The sequence below is a fragment of the Macaca nemestrina genome, chromosome 7 (genome assembly GCF_043159975.1).
Source record: "Macaca nemestrina isolate mMacNem1 chromosome 7, mMacNem.hap1, whole genome shotgun sequence".
Lineage (NCBI taxonomy): Eukaryota > Metazoa > Chordata > Mammalia > Primates > Cercopithecidae > Macaca > Macaca nemestrina.
In genome coordinates, this window is record NC_092131.1 from 109,068,269 (window position 1) to 109,087,544 (window position 19,276).

Sequence of the window (19,276 nt, forward strand, 5' to 3'; positions counted from 1 at the left end):
GCACTCCAGCTTAGGCAACAGAGTTTGAGACTCTGTCTTAAAAAAAAAAAAAAAGAAAGAAAAGAAAAAAGAAAGAAAAAAGAGTTATGTGTTAAAACATGTAAGTGGAGGCCTGCCATAACAACAATTGAAAAGCAGGCAGCAGAGTGGTGGTGAGGAAGTTAGTAAGGGAGGTAGGGAACAGGCATAGTGGAAATAACAGCTTTGGAGTTCATTTACCACTTTTTCACTATCTTTAATTACTCACCTGTAAAATAACATTCATTATCTCAGTTACCCTCCTGAACTTTTGGTAAGGAAAAAAAATTAAAAATGAACTATTCTTATTTTAATGCTCCTTAGGAGAGGAAAACATATGTATAGGTTCAATTTATTGAACAAATTGAACTTCAAAAACTTCAATTTACCAACAGCTTTCCTGGAGAAACTCACAAAACAAAATAAGAAAAATAATTAAGTTTTTTTTTTTTTTTTAAATGTAGTGACATTTACTGAGCAATTGCTATGTGGAGTTCTTTGCATGCATTATCTCATTTAGTCCCCTGAACAACATTGTGAAGCAGATACTATCTCCATTTGGAGATGAGAAACCCAAGACATAGAAAAGGCATGAGACTTGCCTAAGGCTCCCTGGCTGCCAACTGAACTGCTTGACCACAAGTCTGTCTGATTCTTTTACCCATGTTTTTAGCTGCCTCTCTATGCTGATTCATGGACAACATTAACATTTTTTTTTTCCTGAGGAACACATTTCCAAAATCTTAAGAGTCCAAAAACTTGAGATTCCAAGTTGTAAAGTCTCCTGGAATTCAGGAGTGTCTGTAGCATATGGCACACTATCATGCTTTGTTCAAGCTGCCTCTCTTATCTGAATTTTTATTAATTGCGGATGGTTGCATAGCAGTGTGGCTAGACTGTAAAAACTGCCTTACAGGAGAGTGAAATTAAAGTGATACTGGCAGCTTCCTCTGAAATAGTAACAGAATAACATGTGGGAATACATCGTGGTTATTAGGGCATCCAATGTGGTACAAGATGAAATTATAAATTATTATGGCATGCATTGAGGAGCAGAGAAAACTACAAGTTTTAGGGAGAAAGAAAAAACACAAGAAAAAAAGATAGTAATATTTCTTCTTTACTCCACCCCACTCCTGCCTGCCAAACATGTAGGTCATGAAGGTAGACAAGAGACAGGAATGCATGCTCCCAGCACAGCCAATGCACCCTGAGCTGGGCTCCCACTTCAGCTATAGCCTGGCCTCACTCCATAATCTTTGATCAGTAGCCCTTGCTTGCTGAAATTTATGTTCTACTTCTACACTTTCACATAGCATCCTCTTCTTTTCACCATCATATGACAGAGCAAGAGATGAGGTTGGCTTTCTCTTATCCTCTCTACCCATCTGTCTCTGCACCATTTCCCTGCTGTCATCACACACTTAGCATGTAGATTGCCCCATTTCATACCTTCAAAGGCACCATATGCAGACCCTACAAGACACTCTTCACCTTTCTTCAGGACACACCACCGCCAGGACCATGATTTCTCTCTGACATTTCCTAACATCCAAGACAACCAATATCTGTGTTGATGACCTTTCTAACACCTGATATCCCAATTTCCCAACCTCATCAATTCCACTGACCCCATCACCTTCGCATGGTAACCCCTTAGACTTCCTCACTACTTGGCACTCAGAATTAGCTTCTTGTTCTGCTTTACCCTCAACTCACTCCTGCTTATTTAGTGCCTCACCATGACCTCTGGTTCTTCCGTATCTCCTTATTATCCCCAGTTTCTGCTGTTGCCCTAAAAACCTTTGCTGGCATTCCTTAGGTCTCTACTTAACCAACTCTATCACCAAATCTTTATACCTTTCATTAACCTCCGGCACTGACCCCTGCTCAGCTTCAACACTGGTATTATTTTTCAAGTGATTTGTTGGTTGTTTGGTTGGTTTCCTAGCCTGAGCCACTAGGATTTCCTAAAGAAAATAATATCACCATGCTAATTTGACATGTTTCATATTTATGCTATTTTAGCTGGACATTAATGGATTTGTACCCTATTTTCTAAGAATGCCCTAGAAATTCACCATAGCAACTATTTCCTAACTACTGAATAGACCCATTTCTCTGTCAATGAACTTGTCTTTCATTCCACCAGGAATATCAAGACTACAGTGGCATAATGTCCTTCTGATTTTCCTCTCTGTTTCACCTCAAATCTACCCCCTCTCCTCCTCAGATTAGAAATGTATGATCTACCCCATCCATGATGGAAGGAGGTCCATAGACAAGAAAATCAGGCCCAGTAGTGCTGTCAACTTTATTTTCGTCCAAGGTTTCAATTCTAGAAAATGTGTCCTAATTGGTGCCTTGGGTTTAAGTAAAACCCATCCTCTTTGGAGGGGTGATTTTTCTTGGCTGTGACCATTTTGGTGTGCAGCAGGTCCAAGTCAGGTGGGAAATATGTCTTCTGCTCCCCCTAGAGGCCAGTGGCACACCCTATAGTCCAATGACACCCACTGCCTGCTTCTCCCCAAACAATCCCTGCACAGTCCCCTTGTTCAAATTATTTCCGTCCCCATATCTAGTGACTGAAGTTCTTCCTGCTCCTGAAGGGTCAACACAAACCCTACCTTCCCCAATAAGCTTTCTCAGTTGCACTTAATGTCTGAAGGGTAATAGGACATTGTGGTTAAGCTAACTCACCTGAGTTCAAATCCTAGTTCTTCCAGTACCTCATCATGTGACACTGAGGAAGTTATTTAATCTATGTGGGTCTCAGTTTTCTCATCTGTAAAATGAGAATGGTCTTTATACCTACCTCATGGGACCGTTCTGAGAATCATGAATTAATACCTATAAAGTGCTCAGAATCAATGCCAGGCACACACTAAAACCTCAAAAATATTGATTATTTTTAAGGTCTTTTTATCTCATTTCTATTATAGGTTTAACATAGGATAAAATGTAATAAGTAAGTTGTGTTGTATATTCTGGCCTATTAGGGTATGAGCTTGTATGGGGTAGGTACACAGCACCTCTGAATGTTCTGTTTTGTCTTTTTCTATATAATCCCCCAACATGTTTATCAGAATGAATTGTACTCATGGACATTCTTTTTAAATATGTCAGTTGTGGTTAATTCTCAAAGTGCTGTTAGAAATCTACCTGTCTTGGTTTTCGATCAGGCATCTAAAGAAAAGAAGGATAACAGAAATATGTAGTGTTTGATTTTAGATTTTTTAAATTATGACTTTTACGGTTCCTGAGCTTTGGTAAAGAAGAATTTTTATTTTTCCCCAAAGTACTGAGAGCAGGATAGATTAGGGAAGAGGAACCCAGGCATGCCCTATTTTATTGAAATGTCAAGAAAAATATGCCACAGCCCCTTCCCACGGATATCTCAAAGCTACTCTCATCTCTCCCACCTGTGGTCTCCCTCCTTGTACCGGCACACAGCCTGCGTCTTTAGTTCACCAGCCTCCTACACACCTCTTGGACTTTACCATTAGAATATGGTCTCCTCTGCTGTAACTCCTCCTCTAGCTTTGCTAGTTCTGGCTGCTTCCAGTAACACCCATCCCTGCTTGTCATAGCTACAGTTGTAGAAACCCAACCAGGCACAGGCCCACCTCACCAGCACCCTCTTGGGCTGGTGGCACTTTCTGCAGGGTCCCAGGGCATACGTGTTACTTTTTCTTTTTCTCATTCATTGCCTTAATTCATTCAACAAACAGAAGGCAGTGGTCAGTGACATGGGTGGGCAGAGGTCAGGAAGAATTTCACAAAGGAGGAATTCTTGAGCAGACTTCTGAATGACATGTCCGTTCAGCAGGCCCACATGTGGGTGGACACAGAGGAATGTGGGGAAAGAGAGCAGTGTGGATAAAAGTAGGGGGTGTCAAATCAAGTGGTAAGTTTGGGGGAACTTCAACAAATTCCATAGGACTAGAACATAGGTTCAAGAGAGAGCTTGCAAAGTTAACTATAGAGACTCTTGAACTCCATGTGAAGGAGTTAAAATTGTATCCAAGAAGGAAGTGACTTGGTCAGGTTTGATTTTAGTTCATTTACTCTAAGAGCTGTTTAGATATATTGAATAAATATAACAGTAAGGCCGGGAGTCTAGTGAAGGGGATATGGCAATATCTTGGTGAGACAGCATGAGAGTAGAAGCAAAGGGGATGAGATCTAACGATGTTTCAGATGTGTCATCTAAATTCCTGATGCCTGATGAGAGTTGGGAGCTATAGGCAGGGACGGTGGTGTGTTTGTGAATGTTGAACAGCTAGCTTTGGCAGTAGGGTGGTGAGTGGGGAGAGGTAGCTATCATTTGTTGTGGTCGCCTATTTCCATAGTGTAAATACTCCCACCATAGCTGGTTTCCAGCTACCAGTGTGATGTCATTGAATACAGAGTCGGGAATAGTTGCTAGCAGTCTCACTGACTTGTGATCCAGGGAGAGGCAGGGCCAGCATGCCACTGGACAGGAAGAAATCTAGATCGGTGGTCTACAGCCATTTTGGCACCAGGGACCAGTTTCATGGAAGACAGTTTTTCCATGAACTGGTCGTGGGGGATGGTTTTGGGATGATTCTAGCACATTACATGTATTGTGTACTTTCTTTATATTATTATTACATTGTAATATGTAATGAAATAGTTATACAACTCACCATGATGTGGAGTCAGTGAGAGCCCTGAGCTTGTTTTCCTGCAACTAGATGGTCCCATCTGGGGGTGATGAGAGACAGTGACACATTATCAGGCATTAGATTCTCATAAGGAGCCCACAACCTAGATCCTTCACATGCACAGTTCACAATAGGGCTCACACTCCTATGAGAATCTAATGCCACCACTCATCTGACAGGAGGTGGAGCTCAGGCAGTAATGGCAGTGATGTGGAGCAGCTGTAAATACAGATGAGGCTTAGCTCACTGGCCTCACTCACCTCCTCTGTGAGGCCAGATTCCTAACAGGGGCTTGGGGGTTGGGGACTCGTGATCTAGATGATTCACTGGTTTCCGGCTTGAGTAAATTAGCAGAAGTTGATGCCATTAACTTGGGGAATATAAGAAGAGGAGAATGATTGGGATGGGATAGGATAAGGGGCATATAACGTGTTTAGTTCAGGGGTCCCCAACCCCCAAGCCACAAACGGATACTGGTCTGTAGCCTGTTGGGAACTGAGCTGCACAGTAGGAGGTGAGCAGTGGGCAAGCAGGCGTTACTACCAGAGTTCTACCTCCTGTCAGATCAGCAGAGGCATTAGCTTCTAATGGGAACACAAACCCTATTGTAAACTGTGCATGTGAGGGATCTAGGTTGCAGCTCCTTGTGAAAATCTAATGCCTGATGATCTGAGGTAGAGCAGTTTCATCCTAAAACCATCTAGCCCCCAACCCCTGCCCCCACAACTGGTTTGTGGAAAAACTGTTTTCCATGAAACCAGTACCTGGTGCCAGAAAGGTTGGGGACTGCTGGTTTAGATTATGATCATTTAAACTTGAGGGACCTGGAAGAGATTTCCAGCAAGAAGTGGACAATTAGGTCTGGAGTTCCAGAAAGAGATCTAGGCTAGACAGATAAACTTGAAGGCATTAACCTAGAGTTGTTAGTTAAAACTACAAAATCATCCAAGGAAAAGCATAGAGCAAGAGAGAAAGTGGCCCTGCATTGGCACCTGAGGGGTAGAAACAGCCAGCTGGGTACTGGCAATGGTGGTCAGAAAGGACCACAAAAAAAAAGGTTAAAAAAAAACTTAGGGAGGAGAGACTTCTTCATGAAGTGAGTGATTAAAGGTGCCGTACGCCCTAAGACAGTCAAGTAAGAATATTGAAGAGAAGACATTGAATTCGTCACTAGGGGGCCCTTGGTTGTCTTTTCCAAGTAACATTTAGTGTGGTGTTGGGAGCAGAAGCCAGACTGAAATTGGTGGAAGAGTACCACAGAAACAACCTGAATTTACTGTAGCTGGTCCTCCTTGGGCCTCTGGGGCCTCCACTGCTCATTTCGGAATCCACCCACAGCATCCCTGGCAGCCTCCTCTTCAGTTCAGAGAAGCCTGAAGAGAATCCAGAGTATCTGCCCAGGTTCTTGGCACAGCTTCAAATGAGCTTGTCAGATCTTTACTCCTAGTGGGAGGAGTGGAAACCAGCACAAGTCCAGCAGTCATATTCCAGGCTGGTTCCTGAGAGGCTGGGGTTCCAGCAGGGTAATAGGAACGTTTTGATGCTGTGTCATGGCCAGAGCAAATGCTGCCAAGACCACGCGGAAATATCCAGCCAGATGGCTTGGGATAGAAACCTGGCATGGCACCAGGACTTGAAGTCATGCCAGGGATATGACTAGAGTAAAGGCAGGACTCAGCAAGCAAGGATCTGAGGCCATGGCCATAGATGGCCTTGGGCACCCGGAACTGGCCTTGACTGGGTGTGGCAGGCTGACACAAAGACCCAGAAAGAGGACTTACAGAAGAAAGCTCATTTCATTTTCTAGAATGTGGCATTTCTCACATCTAGCACAGTGGGAGAGGTGGAGGGATGGGTTGATACTCTCGCACAGCCCAGCAGCCCGTTCAGGAGGGTGCTGTAGTTGGTACCTGGTCACTGTCTGCAGAGTGCATGATGCCCCTGCCTAATCAGGCTTGGCCAGTGTTGCTGTTTTGGGGCATCCCCAGATGAGAGAGGAGGGTCAACCCAAACCAGACCAGTTTCTTGCCCAAGAACTATGTTCGATGATGCCATGCTCCAGGCACTGCTCTCAAGGAACTCACAGGAGCCCCAAGAGAGGAACTGACTCAAACTGTGGAACCTGGCAGCCTGGCAGAGCCCATGAGTTTCGATCTCTGGCTGGAATCCCAGTTTACTCCCCAGGCACACCTGCCAGTCAAAATGTCCCGTACCCCAGTGTGAGCAATGGCCGAAGCAGAGTTGGGAAAGGGACCAGCTGGGACCACAAGGCCTGCCTTCCAGTAAATGGGCATGCAGCCAGAGGGAAAAGCTGGGCTTCTCCTGTGCTTACCCTACCATTTGGGCAGGCTCTTTACCAAGGCTACGCCCTGCCCACCACCTGAGGCTTCATGGCCTACCTTAGAAGGAGTCAGAATCTCATCAACTTTAAGCCCCAAGCTCAGAATCTCATCAACTTTAACCCTGAGGGACATGGGTACCAGTGGACCTAAGCATCATTGGAACCCACTTCTCTGCTGGTCCCAGGGCACCAGGATGCTTTGCGGGCCTCATGTTAGTCTCAGGTCATCCACAGCTTGAGCTGTTTAGCCAGATGTTTCCCCATGGGCTTCCGCACCATCCCAAGGACATTCAAGCTTCCACCCCATCTGTAGCAGCCACTGCTACCTTGAAACAGTCGATCTCCACACATTCCTCAGTTGTGTTAATTCAAAAGTTTGACTGAACACAGTTTATGCTCTGCTTGAGAAGAGTGAGTTACAAAGCCATCCATGTGAACATCCATCATTTCTGTTGTCCACCACTGAAACGCCCATAGCCAGACAGTGGCCACCTGGATCTTTTTAAATAATAATGATAGTTACATAGGTAGGCATACTCTGCCTTGTTACAACAGTAGGCCGCTTCTAAGTGTTCATAACATGCAATCTGATTAGTAAAAATAGAAGCAGGTGAGTAATAAAAAAAGGAGAACAAACAATGTTAATATGTGATCGTGTCTTGAATTTTATATTCCTTTTACATGTAGGCACTAATTTGGCTCCAGACTTGCTATAACAGCCATCTTGAAAAAGGCAGCCTTGCCAGTTACATAGTTTAGTATTCATTAGATAGGAAATGAGCTAATTACTCAGAGTACAGTATAATGATTCCTGATGCTAAAACCAGAAAGAAACCCTCCCATGATCCTCTTGCAGAATACACTGGACATCGTGAAGACTGGAATGTGCTCACAGACAACCCAGATGCTGCTTCCTATTTTCCCTTCCCTCTTGACCAGCAGCTTCCTATCAAATTGTCTTTCAGTGAAAGAAACTGGGTCAGGAGTGCCTTTCTCTACTGCTTTGGCTTAATTCAGTGGTACATGCTGGGGCAATGGTCCTCAAACTTGGCTACACATTTCAGTCAACTGGGGAACTTTAAAAAATTCTGATTCCTTGGCTGTTCCCCATAAGTCAGAATTTCTGGGGATGGGACCCAGGATACTGAGATTAATGAATACTAACAATAACAGGTGATTCTAGCAAATAGCAAAGTTTGAGAGCCATTTTTTTAGAGCATCTATGGTCAGAGTTGATATTGAACCTGCACATACCAGTATGTCCATACTGGTTCTTAAAATATGGTCAGAAAAAGAGGAATTAGTAAATAACCTCTGCCTGAACCCCATGACCATTTCTCACCTGCTCAGGCCACTCTGCCAGTAACCGCCTGACTTGTCCGTAATTGAACAACTATGGGGGTAACACTTCATGCTATAGAAGGCCTCCAAGACCCTGTTCCAGTGCTACAGCCAGACTCATTTGGTTGATTGAGCCCTTGCTGTGAAGATTTAGTATTTTGAACACCATCTATATTATCTATAGTAATGGATTGACTACAAATTTAACAGGGAGTCTTCCATACATTTTTTTCAGCTTTTGATTGTTGAACAGTAGAAAGTTCAAAATGGTATTCTAGCCAAATAAGGGGAAATTTACATGCCTTAACTGGCTGATGCCATTTGACATACTTTGTGGATACTCTATCTCCCAACAAGTAAAAGTTTGTATGTGGCAGGCCACCAGCTCCACTTAGAGATGATGTAACAGTATTTTCAAGCAGAACCCTGGACCCATCCTGAGATCAATAGGCCTGACCTACCAATTGCATCTGTATGGAATTTGTATACAAACAAATTATACATGTCTTTCACCAAGAACATTCTCCACCACAGAGATTATGGGTTCACCTCTGTTGTTTCCCTGAACCTGTTGACACCACAAAACCCCAATAGGCAGCCAGACTTCAAAGGGCTCATGAGCATCCAAGAGGACTTCAGTTATTCTCAGTTATCAGGGTACCAGTAAACACATTGTAGCCAGTGCCAAGGGCCTGAGAAGGCTATGAAAGAGGAGTCTCAATCTGCTCCTTCTCCCAGCCTGTGCTACAACAAGGAGGACCTGTAACTGGGGTCCCACAAGGTAAATGAGGTCCTAACTGCATGACCTTCTAAATCCAGCAATATTCTTGACGTGAGTCCAATATCTCTCTACCACTCACTAGTGCTTCCAAGCTCTCCATCCTACACTCTACAATCTGCTCGGGAACCTAAATACATCATCAAAGAGGATCCAGACTTCCACCCATATCACCGTCCTCCTTCTCCCACGCCTACCAGAACACATTGAGTCTTCCCTCAGGTGAAACAAGGGAGAGAAATACTTCTCTTGGGGACAGAATCTGAGAAGTATTGTCTTTGGGCCTAGCCCGTTAAGAGGAGTCGATGCCCAGGAACAGGTGAAAGCCAACCCCATCTCTGTTCCCTCTCAGTCTGCCCTGCTGTGCATTGGCTGCACCTGCCCTTGTCACCAGGTCAGTGGTCACAGCAATTATGTATGAGAGCTCTTTATGTGCCCGCTACTGTGCTGTGCACTTGATATAAACAATCCAACTTAATTTTCACTTCCCTCCCAATGGAAGCACTAATATTATACACATTTCACAGGTGAGAAAACTGAGGCTTCGAGAGATGAAAGAATTTGTCCAAGTGGCAGAGCTAAGATTCAAACTCAGATTTATCTGGCTTCAAACTGCCTATGCCACCTGTTCTTTTTTGATCACGGCTCCCCATTGCTTCCTCAGACCCCCATGCTAGCTTAATCGACATATTTGGGTTATATTCTGCAGCTGGCCAACCTCAGCCTCCTTTCAGACCCTTCAAATATTTCGCTCACATTCCCACTCTCACTTCCTCCCTCAGATTTGGGGTACCCATGGCTCTAAGCCAGAGGGCCTCTCTGCCAGATAGAGACCTGACATATCAGACCCTTATTGATAGAAACATGTACCCAGAGGCTGGGTAATTATGGAGCCATTATATAAGCATGGCCTAGAACAATTATTCCTCAAATCTGGAAATAACTATTCCCTACATTTCACCAAATCATTTAACCTCATGCCTCCCAAAACCAGGGTTTTGTCAAATAACTTACACATTTTCATGCAACTCACCCACACTTGTGTTCTTTGCCACTAAAGTACTAGATAGTTATGAAATTTACCCCAAACTGTGGATGTATAATATTATTCATGGTTTGATTCTTGAATGTTTTAAAATGGTAAAAAAAGATAACATTTGTTAGCCTGTAGCAGCCTTGAAAGATTACTGTCAAAAAGTCTGTATTTTTTAGATGTTTGTTTGTATTTTCTTTTCTTTCTTGGAGAAATCAAATCAGAGATGAAGACAAAACTTGGTGAGCAGGGTCCTCAGATCCTCAGTGTCCAGAGAGTCTACATTCAGACAAGGGAAGAGAAGCGTATTAACCTGACCATTGGTAGCAGAGCCTATTTGCTGCCCAACACATCCGTGATTATTAAGTGCCCAGTGCGACGATTCCAGAAATCTCTGATCCAGTGGGAGAAGGATGGCCGTTGCCTGCAGAACTCCAAACGGCTTGGCATCACCAAGTCAGGCTCACTAAAAATCCACAGTCTTGCCACCCCTGACATTGGCGTGTACCGGTGCATTGCAGGCTCTGCACAGGAAACCGTTGTGCTCAAGCTCATTGGTACTGACAACCGGCTCATTGCACGCCCAGCCCTCAGGGAGCCTATGAGGGAATATCCTGGGATGGACCACAATGAAGCCAATAGTTTGGGAGTCACATGGCATAAAATGAGGCAAATGTGGAATAACAAAAATGACCTTTATCTGGATGATGACTACATTAGTAACCAGCCTTTCTTGAGAGCTCTGTTAGGCCACTGCAGCAGTTCTGCAGGAAACACCAACTCCTGGGAGTTGAAGAATAAGCAGTTTGAAGCAGCAGTTAAACAAGGAGCATACAGCATGGATACAGCCCAGTTTGATGAGCTGATAAGAAACATGAGTCAGCTCATGGAAACCGGAGAGGTCAGCGATGATCTTGCGTCCCAGCTAATATATCAGCTGGTGGCCGAATTAGCCAAGGCACAGCCAACACACATGCAGTGGTGGGGCATCCAGGAAGAGATGCCTCCTGCTGCTCAGCTTAGGGGGGAAACAGGAAGTGTGTCCCAAAGCTCAAATGCAAAAAACTCAGGCAAGCTGACATTCAAGCCGAAAGGACCTGTTCTCATGAGGCAAAGCCAACCTCCCTCAATTTCATTTAATAAAACAATAAATTCCAGGATTGGAAATACAGTATACATTACAAAAAGGACAGAGGTCATCAATATACTGTGTGACCTTATTACCCCTGGTGAGGCCACATATACATGGACCAAGGATGGAACCTTGTTACAGCCCTCAGTAAAGTAAGTAAAATAAGAATGTAGTATTCATTTTTGCACTACCTTCTTAATGGCTATTCCAGTTTTCTTGAAAATATTTTCAAATTCCTCTCCTAGGCATGTGTTTCCAACAGGATTCTTTAGGAAAGAAACTTAAAAATGTTAGGATGTGTTTTTGACATATGCATTGGAATTTTTAAATTCAACCGCCATATCGTCCCAATCACTATCATAGAGGTGTGATATAAGACTGGATCCAGCAAGAATAAGTTTAAGCATGTGTACACTCCCCCTTTACTCAACACTTAGCATTTAAAAATAAAATCAATGTAAGAACATTTTAAAAGTAAGCTTACTAGCAGTAATCCTACATTATGTTGGAGCTGCAAATCAGAATTTACAGAGCTCTTCCATGTCTACAAGACATGGTATCTCATTTGAGCTCACATCAGCCCCATGAGGTTGGCAGGGGCAGGGGTTAACCTTTCTGATGAGGTCATTAAGAAGCAGAATCCCATGACTACTTCATGGCCAGTCAGAACCAAGGGCCATATCTCTTGAATACTGCCAGTGGTATTTGAGTATCACACAAATAAGTAGCCTTAGTCGAAAGCTTGGGTATCTGAAGTAGTTTTCTATTATCATGTAATTTTTAAATGTCATACAATCCAAAAATAAGAAAGTGTTTTGAGATGTTCAAAACACAATATTAAGTCATATATTATTCTGATCTCTATCTATGCCAGTGCAAAAATGTCACATTTCCTTTATTTTACATAACAGATACTAATTTACTTTTGCATTCTTTATTGTCTTCAAATCTTGCTGTTTGTATAGAAAGGACTATAGTCATTGTGCTGCCTTTTGATTCACTCACATTTACGAGCTCCAGCTGTATCTTCTTATCTGCCTTTAGAGATCGTTAAGAGACACAGATAACACAGCAGATGTGAAACCGTTTTGCATATCATAAGGTGCTTTCAAAATGCAAGTTTTACTTTTATCATGTCTTTTGTGCATTGAGCCTCGTATGTGAAACATCAGAAAAAACTTAGGTTAAATTCAGTTTTTTAAATAAATTATTAGGCTATATCTTAAAAAGGTAGAAAAAATACAATTTTTGAATTTTTAATGCTAGAACTCTGAACACAAGAGTACAATGAAATTTTAGAAGTAGAATAAACCTTAAAACATAGCAGTTCTTAGAGCTTTTGGTTTTAGACTCTTTAAAATTTTTAAATGATTGAGGAGCCTAAAGAGCTTTTATAAATGTGAGTTGTATCTATTGCTATTTACTTCCCTAGAAATTAAAACCAAGAAACACTGAAAATATCTCCATTAATCTATTTAGAAAAAATAATGGGCCCATAACATGTTCACACAAAGAACATATTTTTTGAAAACCATCCCCCCGCCACCAAAATTACTGGTAACAGTGGAATTGCTTTCCATCTTTGCAGATCTCTTTAATGTCTGGCATAATAAAAGAAGACAGCTGGATTCTTATTTCCGCATCTGTTGTGAAATGTTGTTTTAGTTAAAGTATATGGAGAAAAGAAATGTGTGTTATACAAATGTGTTAGCTGGAAGAGAAAGAATATTTTAATATCTTTTGAGATAATTGTGGATATTCTTTAATTCTACACTAAAACTAGACAAAGAGTAATTTCTCAAAGGTTAGTTGAAATGTGCAATCTGAAACTATATTAATGAAATGTTGGTACTCTGTTTAATGAAATCTGCTGTTTTTTTCTTGCATTTTGAATAGATTTTTTACCCATACAAGATTTTGTAACACCATCAATTGGTCATTTGGAAAATATTGGCTCACTGAGTGATACAGACCTTCCAAATGTTGGTACATTTCATTATGCAATGTAAAAAAATACACATTAAAAAAATCACCATGTATCTCATCAAAAAAAGTCTTTAAGTTTTGGGAAGCTGTCAGGCTTACAGTGGTGGATATCAGTTTTCCAAAATTCTAATTTTCACATCAAAACTTTTTCATCATTGGCAACAAATACTGTCAGTTGTGTCATTGAATTGGCCAGCTCATTTAAAATATATATATATATCTGCCAAATACTCAACTTTAAATCATAGTGTGGACTTTTTTTGTCATAGTTTGTTGGTCATTCTTTCAAGTAAAAATCATATTCCATGAAAGAAGCTATTAGTTCTTCAGCATGCAGTGGAAGTGCTTTGTGTGTACTTCCCATTGTGTCATATTGGATATGAAAAACATATGGACTCAAGGGTCGAGATTTAGTAAGATTAATACCTTTTACTACTTCATTAAGGACATTCTTTTTTTTCTTTTCTTTATTGAGACAGAGTCTTGCTTTGTCACTCAGGCTGGAGTGCAGTGGTGCGATCTCAGCTTACTGCAACCTCTGCCTCCTGGTTTCAAGTGATTCTCCTGCTTCAGTCTCCCAAGTAACTGGGATTACAGGTGCACACCACCACCCCCCAGCTAATGTTTTGTATTTTTAGTAGAGATAGGGTTTTACCATGTTGGCCAGGTTGGTCTTGAACTCCTGATCTCAAGTGATCCACCCACCTCGGCCTCCCAAAGTGCTGGGATTACAGGCATGAGTTGCCATGCCCGGCCATTAAGGGACGGGAATTCCCATGCTTAAGGGAAACTGGCATTTTTTTTTTTTTTTTCAGCAAGTGAAACATAGTAGTCAAGAATACAGTGATTACTGGCACACTTCCATACCACTGTCTTGGTTCATGCTAAGGTGCCAGCAGTCTTACCAACACTGTCTTTGCACTCTCACTGAAAGGTCAGTACCATTTTTAAAAAGGCAAATTAATGGCTTCGTATTATTACAAAACTAGCTTTCACCTCATGGACTTCTAGGGATTCATGGACCACACTTTGAAAACTGCTAACTTGTTTCAGTAATCCATTTTATAAATTGTAAGGAAATAGAGGCTGAGAGGTTGAAGTGATCTGTTGACCTATGGCCATATAAGTACTATAGTGATATAGAGGAGCCTGATCAGTTTAAATAAATATTTGTTGAATTGAGTTCATTTTAAATAGATTGACTTGATGGAATGGAATTAACATAACTTTATCAGGCTGAGACTCCTGGAGCTTGTATAAAGAAGTTTTGACATGGTACATCCTCCTCAGATGTGTTTCTGCATCCTTTAAGGATCAACCATTCAAAACAGAAGCAATTTTGTATGTCCAGTAAAATGTTTTGTTTTTAATTTTTAAGATAATAAGATCCATTTTCATTTCTATTTTTCCTCCGAAACTTACCCAATTAATTTGTTCAGTTTATGTTTAATTCCCTTTACATAACAAAGGTTCTCATCCTTAAATATACTTTCTGAATCTTAAAAATCTTTTCAATTAAAGTAATTGAGAAATGGAATTATGTTCCTGAAAGCCTCTATCCAGTGAGAGAAACTGTGTAGGCATGGAGTACTGTTTGGATGCCAATTGAGTAAGAAATCTCAACTATGAAGAGAAGGTTGTGGGTGGATCAGTTAGAGATGGTGCCTGTAGAAAGATCAACTTTGTTATTACTTCAACTTAAAAGTAAGATTACGCAGCAGAGGCCAAGGTCAGATCTATTACAGAATTCAACCTGGTGGTTCTCCAGCCCAGGGACAGATCCAGGCTAGGTACCCAGTGGCCCCACCTGTCATGTAAGGTTCATGCATGCTCAGCTATTTCTGATCTCAATGATTTCTCACTGGACTGTTACACTGAAACCTACAAAACAAAGGCATTATTTGAGAATTGCTAAATCATACAAACATATATATGAAATAATTTAAGAAAATGATTTAGTGTGTTTATTTTTCATGTGTAGTCACTGGTTAGACTTTTGCTTTTAACCAACTATTTCTCCTCCCTCAGGATTTGACAGTGAAAATCTTGCCTTACCACCAGTGAGGTCTGCCATACTCTTGTTGCTCTGAGACACTTTCGCTGTTTTGACTTCTGCCCGCTTTTGTATATTTCTTATGTGTGTTGCAGCAGGGCTTGTATGCTCTTGGTACTGTTGCTCTGTGCCATTATTTCGTACTATTCTAATCATTCATACATTTAGTCATCAAAGATTTTTGAGAACTTGGTATATAAAAGTCTAAGCAGTGAGAATCCACAGCTGTGAATAAGATTTGGTTCCCTGCCCTTGAAAAGATCACAGTCTAGTGGGAAGAAATCGATATTTCATCAAATAAATATATGCACCAGAGAAGAAGGAGCCCAGAGGATACAGAAGATAACTCTAGGAGTATTGGTGAAAACTTTACAGGGGAAATTACATTTGATCCAGGACTCAGTGGGTGGGTCTGAGTTTGCCAGAAAGGGGGAAGGGCATTTCAAATGAAGTGAACAACATATGCAAAAGCTCATGGTAATGAAAAATCATGGAAGGTTCTGGAAACAGTTAAGGTTCATTATTACTGAAGCATAGAGCGAACGACATGAAGTGACAGGAAATAAAGAAGTGGCACAGCTCATCTCATGATGAAACATACAGTATTTACAGGGCAGAATAGTCTATATTGCTAAGATCTATAAAGTGAGATGGGGCGGGGGAAAAATAGTATATAACCACTGATCTGGGTGATTTAGAAGCAGATTCAAATTATTAAGAATAAAATAAAATAAAAGCAGAACAAGCACTCTTCCCTTATAACAAAGGTTCTTCTCACCGTTAGATATACTTTCTGAATCTCTGAATAATTATCTAATTGGTTAGGCTACACCTGACCAACTCTGATTCTCAAAGTGGTATTTACACACCGGATTTTAGGAATATCAGTAATTGGGAAACCATAATGAACTCGTCATGCAGGTTAGCCCTAATTCTTAATAGCGTGGTCCAAATCCAGTGTATGCCACAGACTTAGCATGATTACCTCAATCGACTTCTTCATACGGGAATAATAAGACCATAATCCAATGCAAAACAGCCTTAGCCAAAACCCAATCACTTCCAGCATGAAAATCCAAACTGAAAATCCACACCTGCAGTTTCTTAGGAAGGATTTGGGCAGAAAATGAATGTTTAACATCCAGCAAATGAATAGGTTTGCTGGGTTGTCTTTTTAAAAAATGTGGCAGATTAAGCATTGAGTTCACCAGAAAAGTCTTTTGTCATGTAAAGTGGGATGGGAAGACTGGATTTCTAAGCACTGTTCAGCTCTAACATTGCTGTTAACCAATGGCAAGAGGAAACACTCCACCCTCCTGGTCTATATAGTTCTCTGCTTATAGGCAGGATACTTGACAAAATTATCCTTTGTGATCTTTGCCAGCCCAAAGCCTATAATGGTGCAGTCTTCTTTCTCTGCAACTCAATGTAGCCCTAGGTCAGTTAAATTGTTATATGAATGTGTCCTCTTTCTAACTGTTCTACAGAATAATTTTGGATGGAACTGGGAAGATACAGATACAGAATCCTACAAGGAAAGAACAAGGCATATATGAATGTTCTGTAGCTAATCATCTTGGTTCAGATGTGGAAAGTTCTTCTGTGCTATATGCAGGTAATGCCCACTGTTGAAACCTAGAATGCCTGGTTCTTTGTTTATTTGTTTTTAACATTAAATTCTAGAGCAGTAGTTCTCATTAGCAGCCGTCAGAATCATCTGGAATGCTTGTTAAAACACAGATTGCTGGACTCCACCCCTGGAGGTTCTGGTTCAGTAGGTTTGGGATGGAGTCTGAGAATCGGCATTTTCAACATGTGCCCAGGTTATGCCAATGCTGCCGGCCTGAGGACCACACTGAAAACGGCTGCTCAGGAGCTCACTTTCTAAGAATCAGGAAATAATGACATGGGGTTTAATTGGCAGTGTTGATATTAATGAACTTTGCATTTTTTAAAGTTCCACCAGCCAACAGAAAAGAATAATTATCTTTTATAGATTGCATATACCTCCCAGTGGCATACCTGCCAATCCTGAGAAACACCTTCAGGAAGTTGTAACTGTAAAGTAGTGTGTGTCTTCCTGGGAGGTGGACAATGTCATTTGGATATTAAAATATACTTTTATTATAAAGAAACATTTTTAGGTGCTAAAGTTGCAGGCAAAGCTGTATTTGGCACGTTCATGTTCTGGGATAAAAATAAGAGGCCAAAGTGGGTGGTTCTTGCCTGTAATCCCAGCACTTTGGCAGGCTGAGGCGGGAGGATCACTTGAGGCCAGGAGTTCAAGACCTGCCTGGACAGGAAAGAAAGAACATGTCTCTACAAAAAAAATTTTTTTTTAAATTACCCAGGAGTAGTGCATGCCTGTAGTCCCAGCTAACTCAGGAGGCTGAGGCAGGAAGGTCTCTTGAGTCCAGGAGCTCAAGGCTACAGTGAGCTGTGATCATGCCACTGCACTAAAGCCTAGGCAACAGAGTGAGACCCTGTGTCTAAAAAAAAATTAAAATTAAAAATAAATAATAAAACAAGAGAGCCATCTGCCACCTCCCTACTCTGTGGTTTCTGTTATCTGTGGCTCAAATGGACTAAAGTGAGTAGAGAGAGACAGTATCAGGAATTCAGGAATTAGAACCCAGCATTTAGTCAGTGTTGAGCTTTGCGGCAGGTACTTCACATCTACAAACTGAGGAGGTTGGACTAGTTGATTTTTTTTTTTTTTTTTTTTTGAGACAGAGTCTCACTCTGTCCTCCAGGCTGGAGTGCAGTGGCATGACCTCAGCTCACTGCAACCTCCGCCTTCCGGGTTCAAGTGGTTCTCCTGCCTTAGCCTCCCAAGTAGCTGGGAGGACTACAGGCAAGCGCAACCATGACCTGCTAATTTTTGTATTTTTAGTAGAGACAGGGTTTCGCCTTGTTGGTCAGGCTGGTCTCGAACTCCTGACCTCAGGTGATCCACCCCGTTGGCCTCCCAAAATGCTGGGATTACCAGCATGAGCCACTGTCCCAGCCGGACTAGTTGACTTTTTTTTTTTTCTTTTTTGAAACAGAGTCTCTCTCTGTCACCTAGGCTAGAGTGCAGTGGTGCAATCTCAGCTTACTGCAACCTCCACCTCCTGGCCTCAAGCGATTCTCCTGCCTTAGCTTCCTGAGTAGCTGGGATTACAGGTGTAATCACCCAGCTAATTTTTTTGTATTTTTTTTAGTAGAGACAGGGTTTCACCATGTTGGCCAGGCTGCTCTTGAACTCCTAACCTCAAATGATTTGCCTACCTTGGCCTCCCAAAGGGCTGGGATTACAGGTGTGAGCCACCACGCCCAGCCCGGACTAGTTGATTTTAAATGGTCCCTGAATCTGTATGTCTTGAAAATTCTTCTGAGTCCCTTCCCTGGCTGCCTTCCCAAGGCAGGGCGTTCAGGCCTTGGTTTTCTGTGCCTCGATCCTCCGGGCTTGTTCTGTCCTGTGAATATCAGCTCCTTTCCAGAAAGTATTAGTTCCAAGGTTCTGGAACTCCTGTGGGGGAATGGGACCCCCCCCTTGCAACTGTCAAGTCTCCTAAGCCCATCCCAGAACAACTCATATTCCTGGTAGAGCTGCTGTGAAGTCTTCAGGAGTCAAAGGATGTGCTGTGAAAACCAAAGTCCTCTCCCAGCCAAAGCGTTCCTATCTTTTCATTTCTCTGGATAGCTTTCCACTGCCCCAGGTACTCCAGGAGAGAAGGAAACATTTGAACCCTCAAACATGATCCTTCCTAGATTATCTTCCCCCAGAATACGTGGTTACCAATACCAATTCATGCACTAACTATGCATAGGTGATAAAACAAGTTCAGGGATCATGATCTCTCCCTTCAGGAGCTCTCATAGTACTAATGGTGTAGTAGGGAAACCAACCATTGCGACAGTGCT

At 41.9% G+C, this 19,276-nt stretch overlaps 1 protein-coding gene across 7 annotated transcripts in view; it reads left to right on the top strand.

Moving 5' to 3' along the window:
- LOC105497462 (ADAMTS like 3) overlaps window positions 1–19,276 on the top strand; it is a 434,450-nt gene that overhangs the window by 359,720 nt on the left and 55,454 nt on the right. For all 7 annotated transcript variants that reach the window (XM_024797846.2, XM_024797843.2, XM_071100796.1 and 4 more), the window contains exons 21-22: window positions 10,412–11,483; window positions 16,858–16,985. In XM_024797846.2, coding sequence (XP_024653614.2) covers window positions 10,412–11,483; window positions 16,858–16,985 — 1,200 coding nt within the window. The remainder of the gene's footprint in view (window positions 1–10,411; window positions 11,484–16,857; window positions 16,986–19,276) is intronic.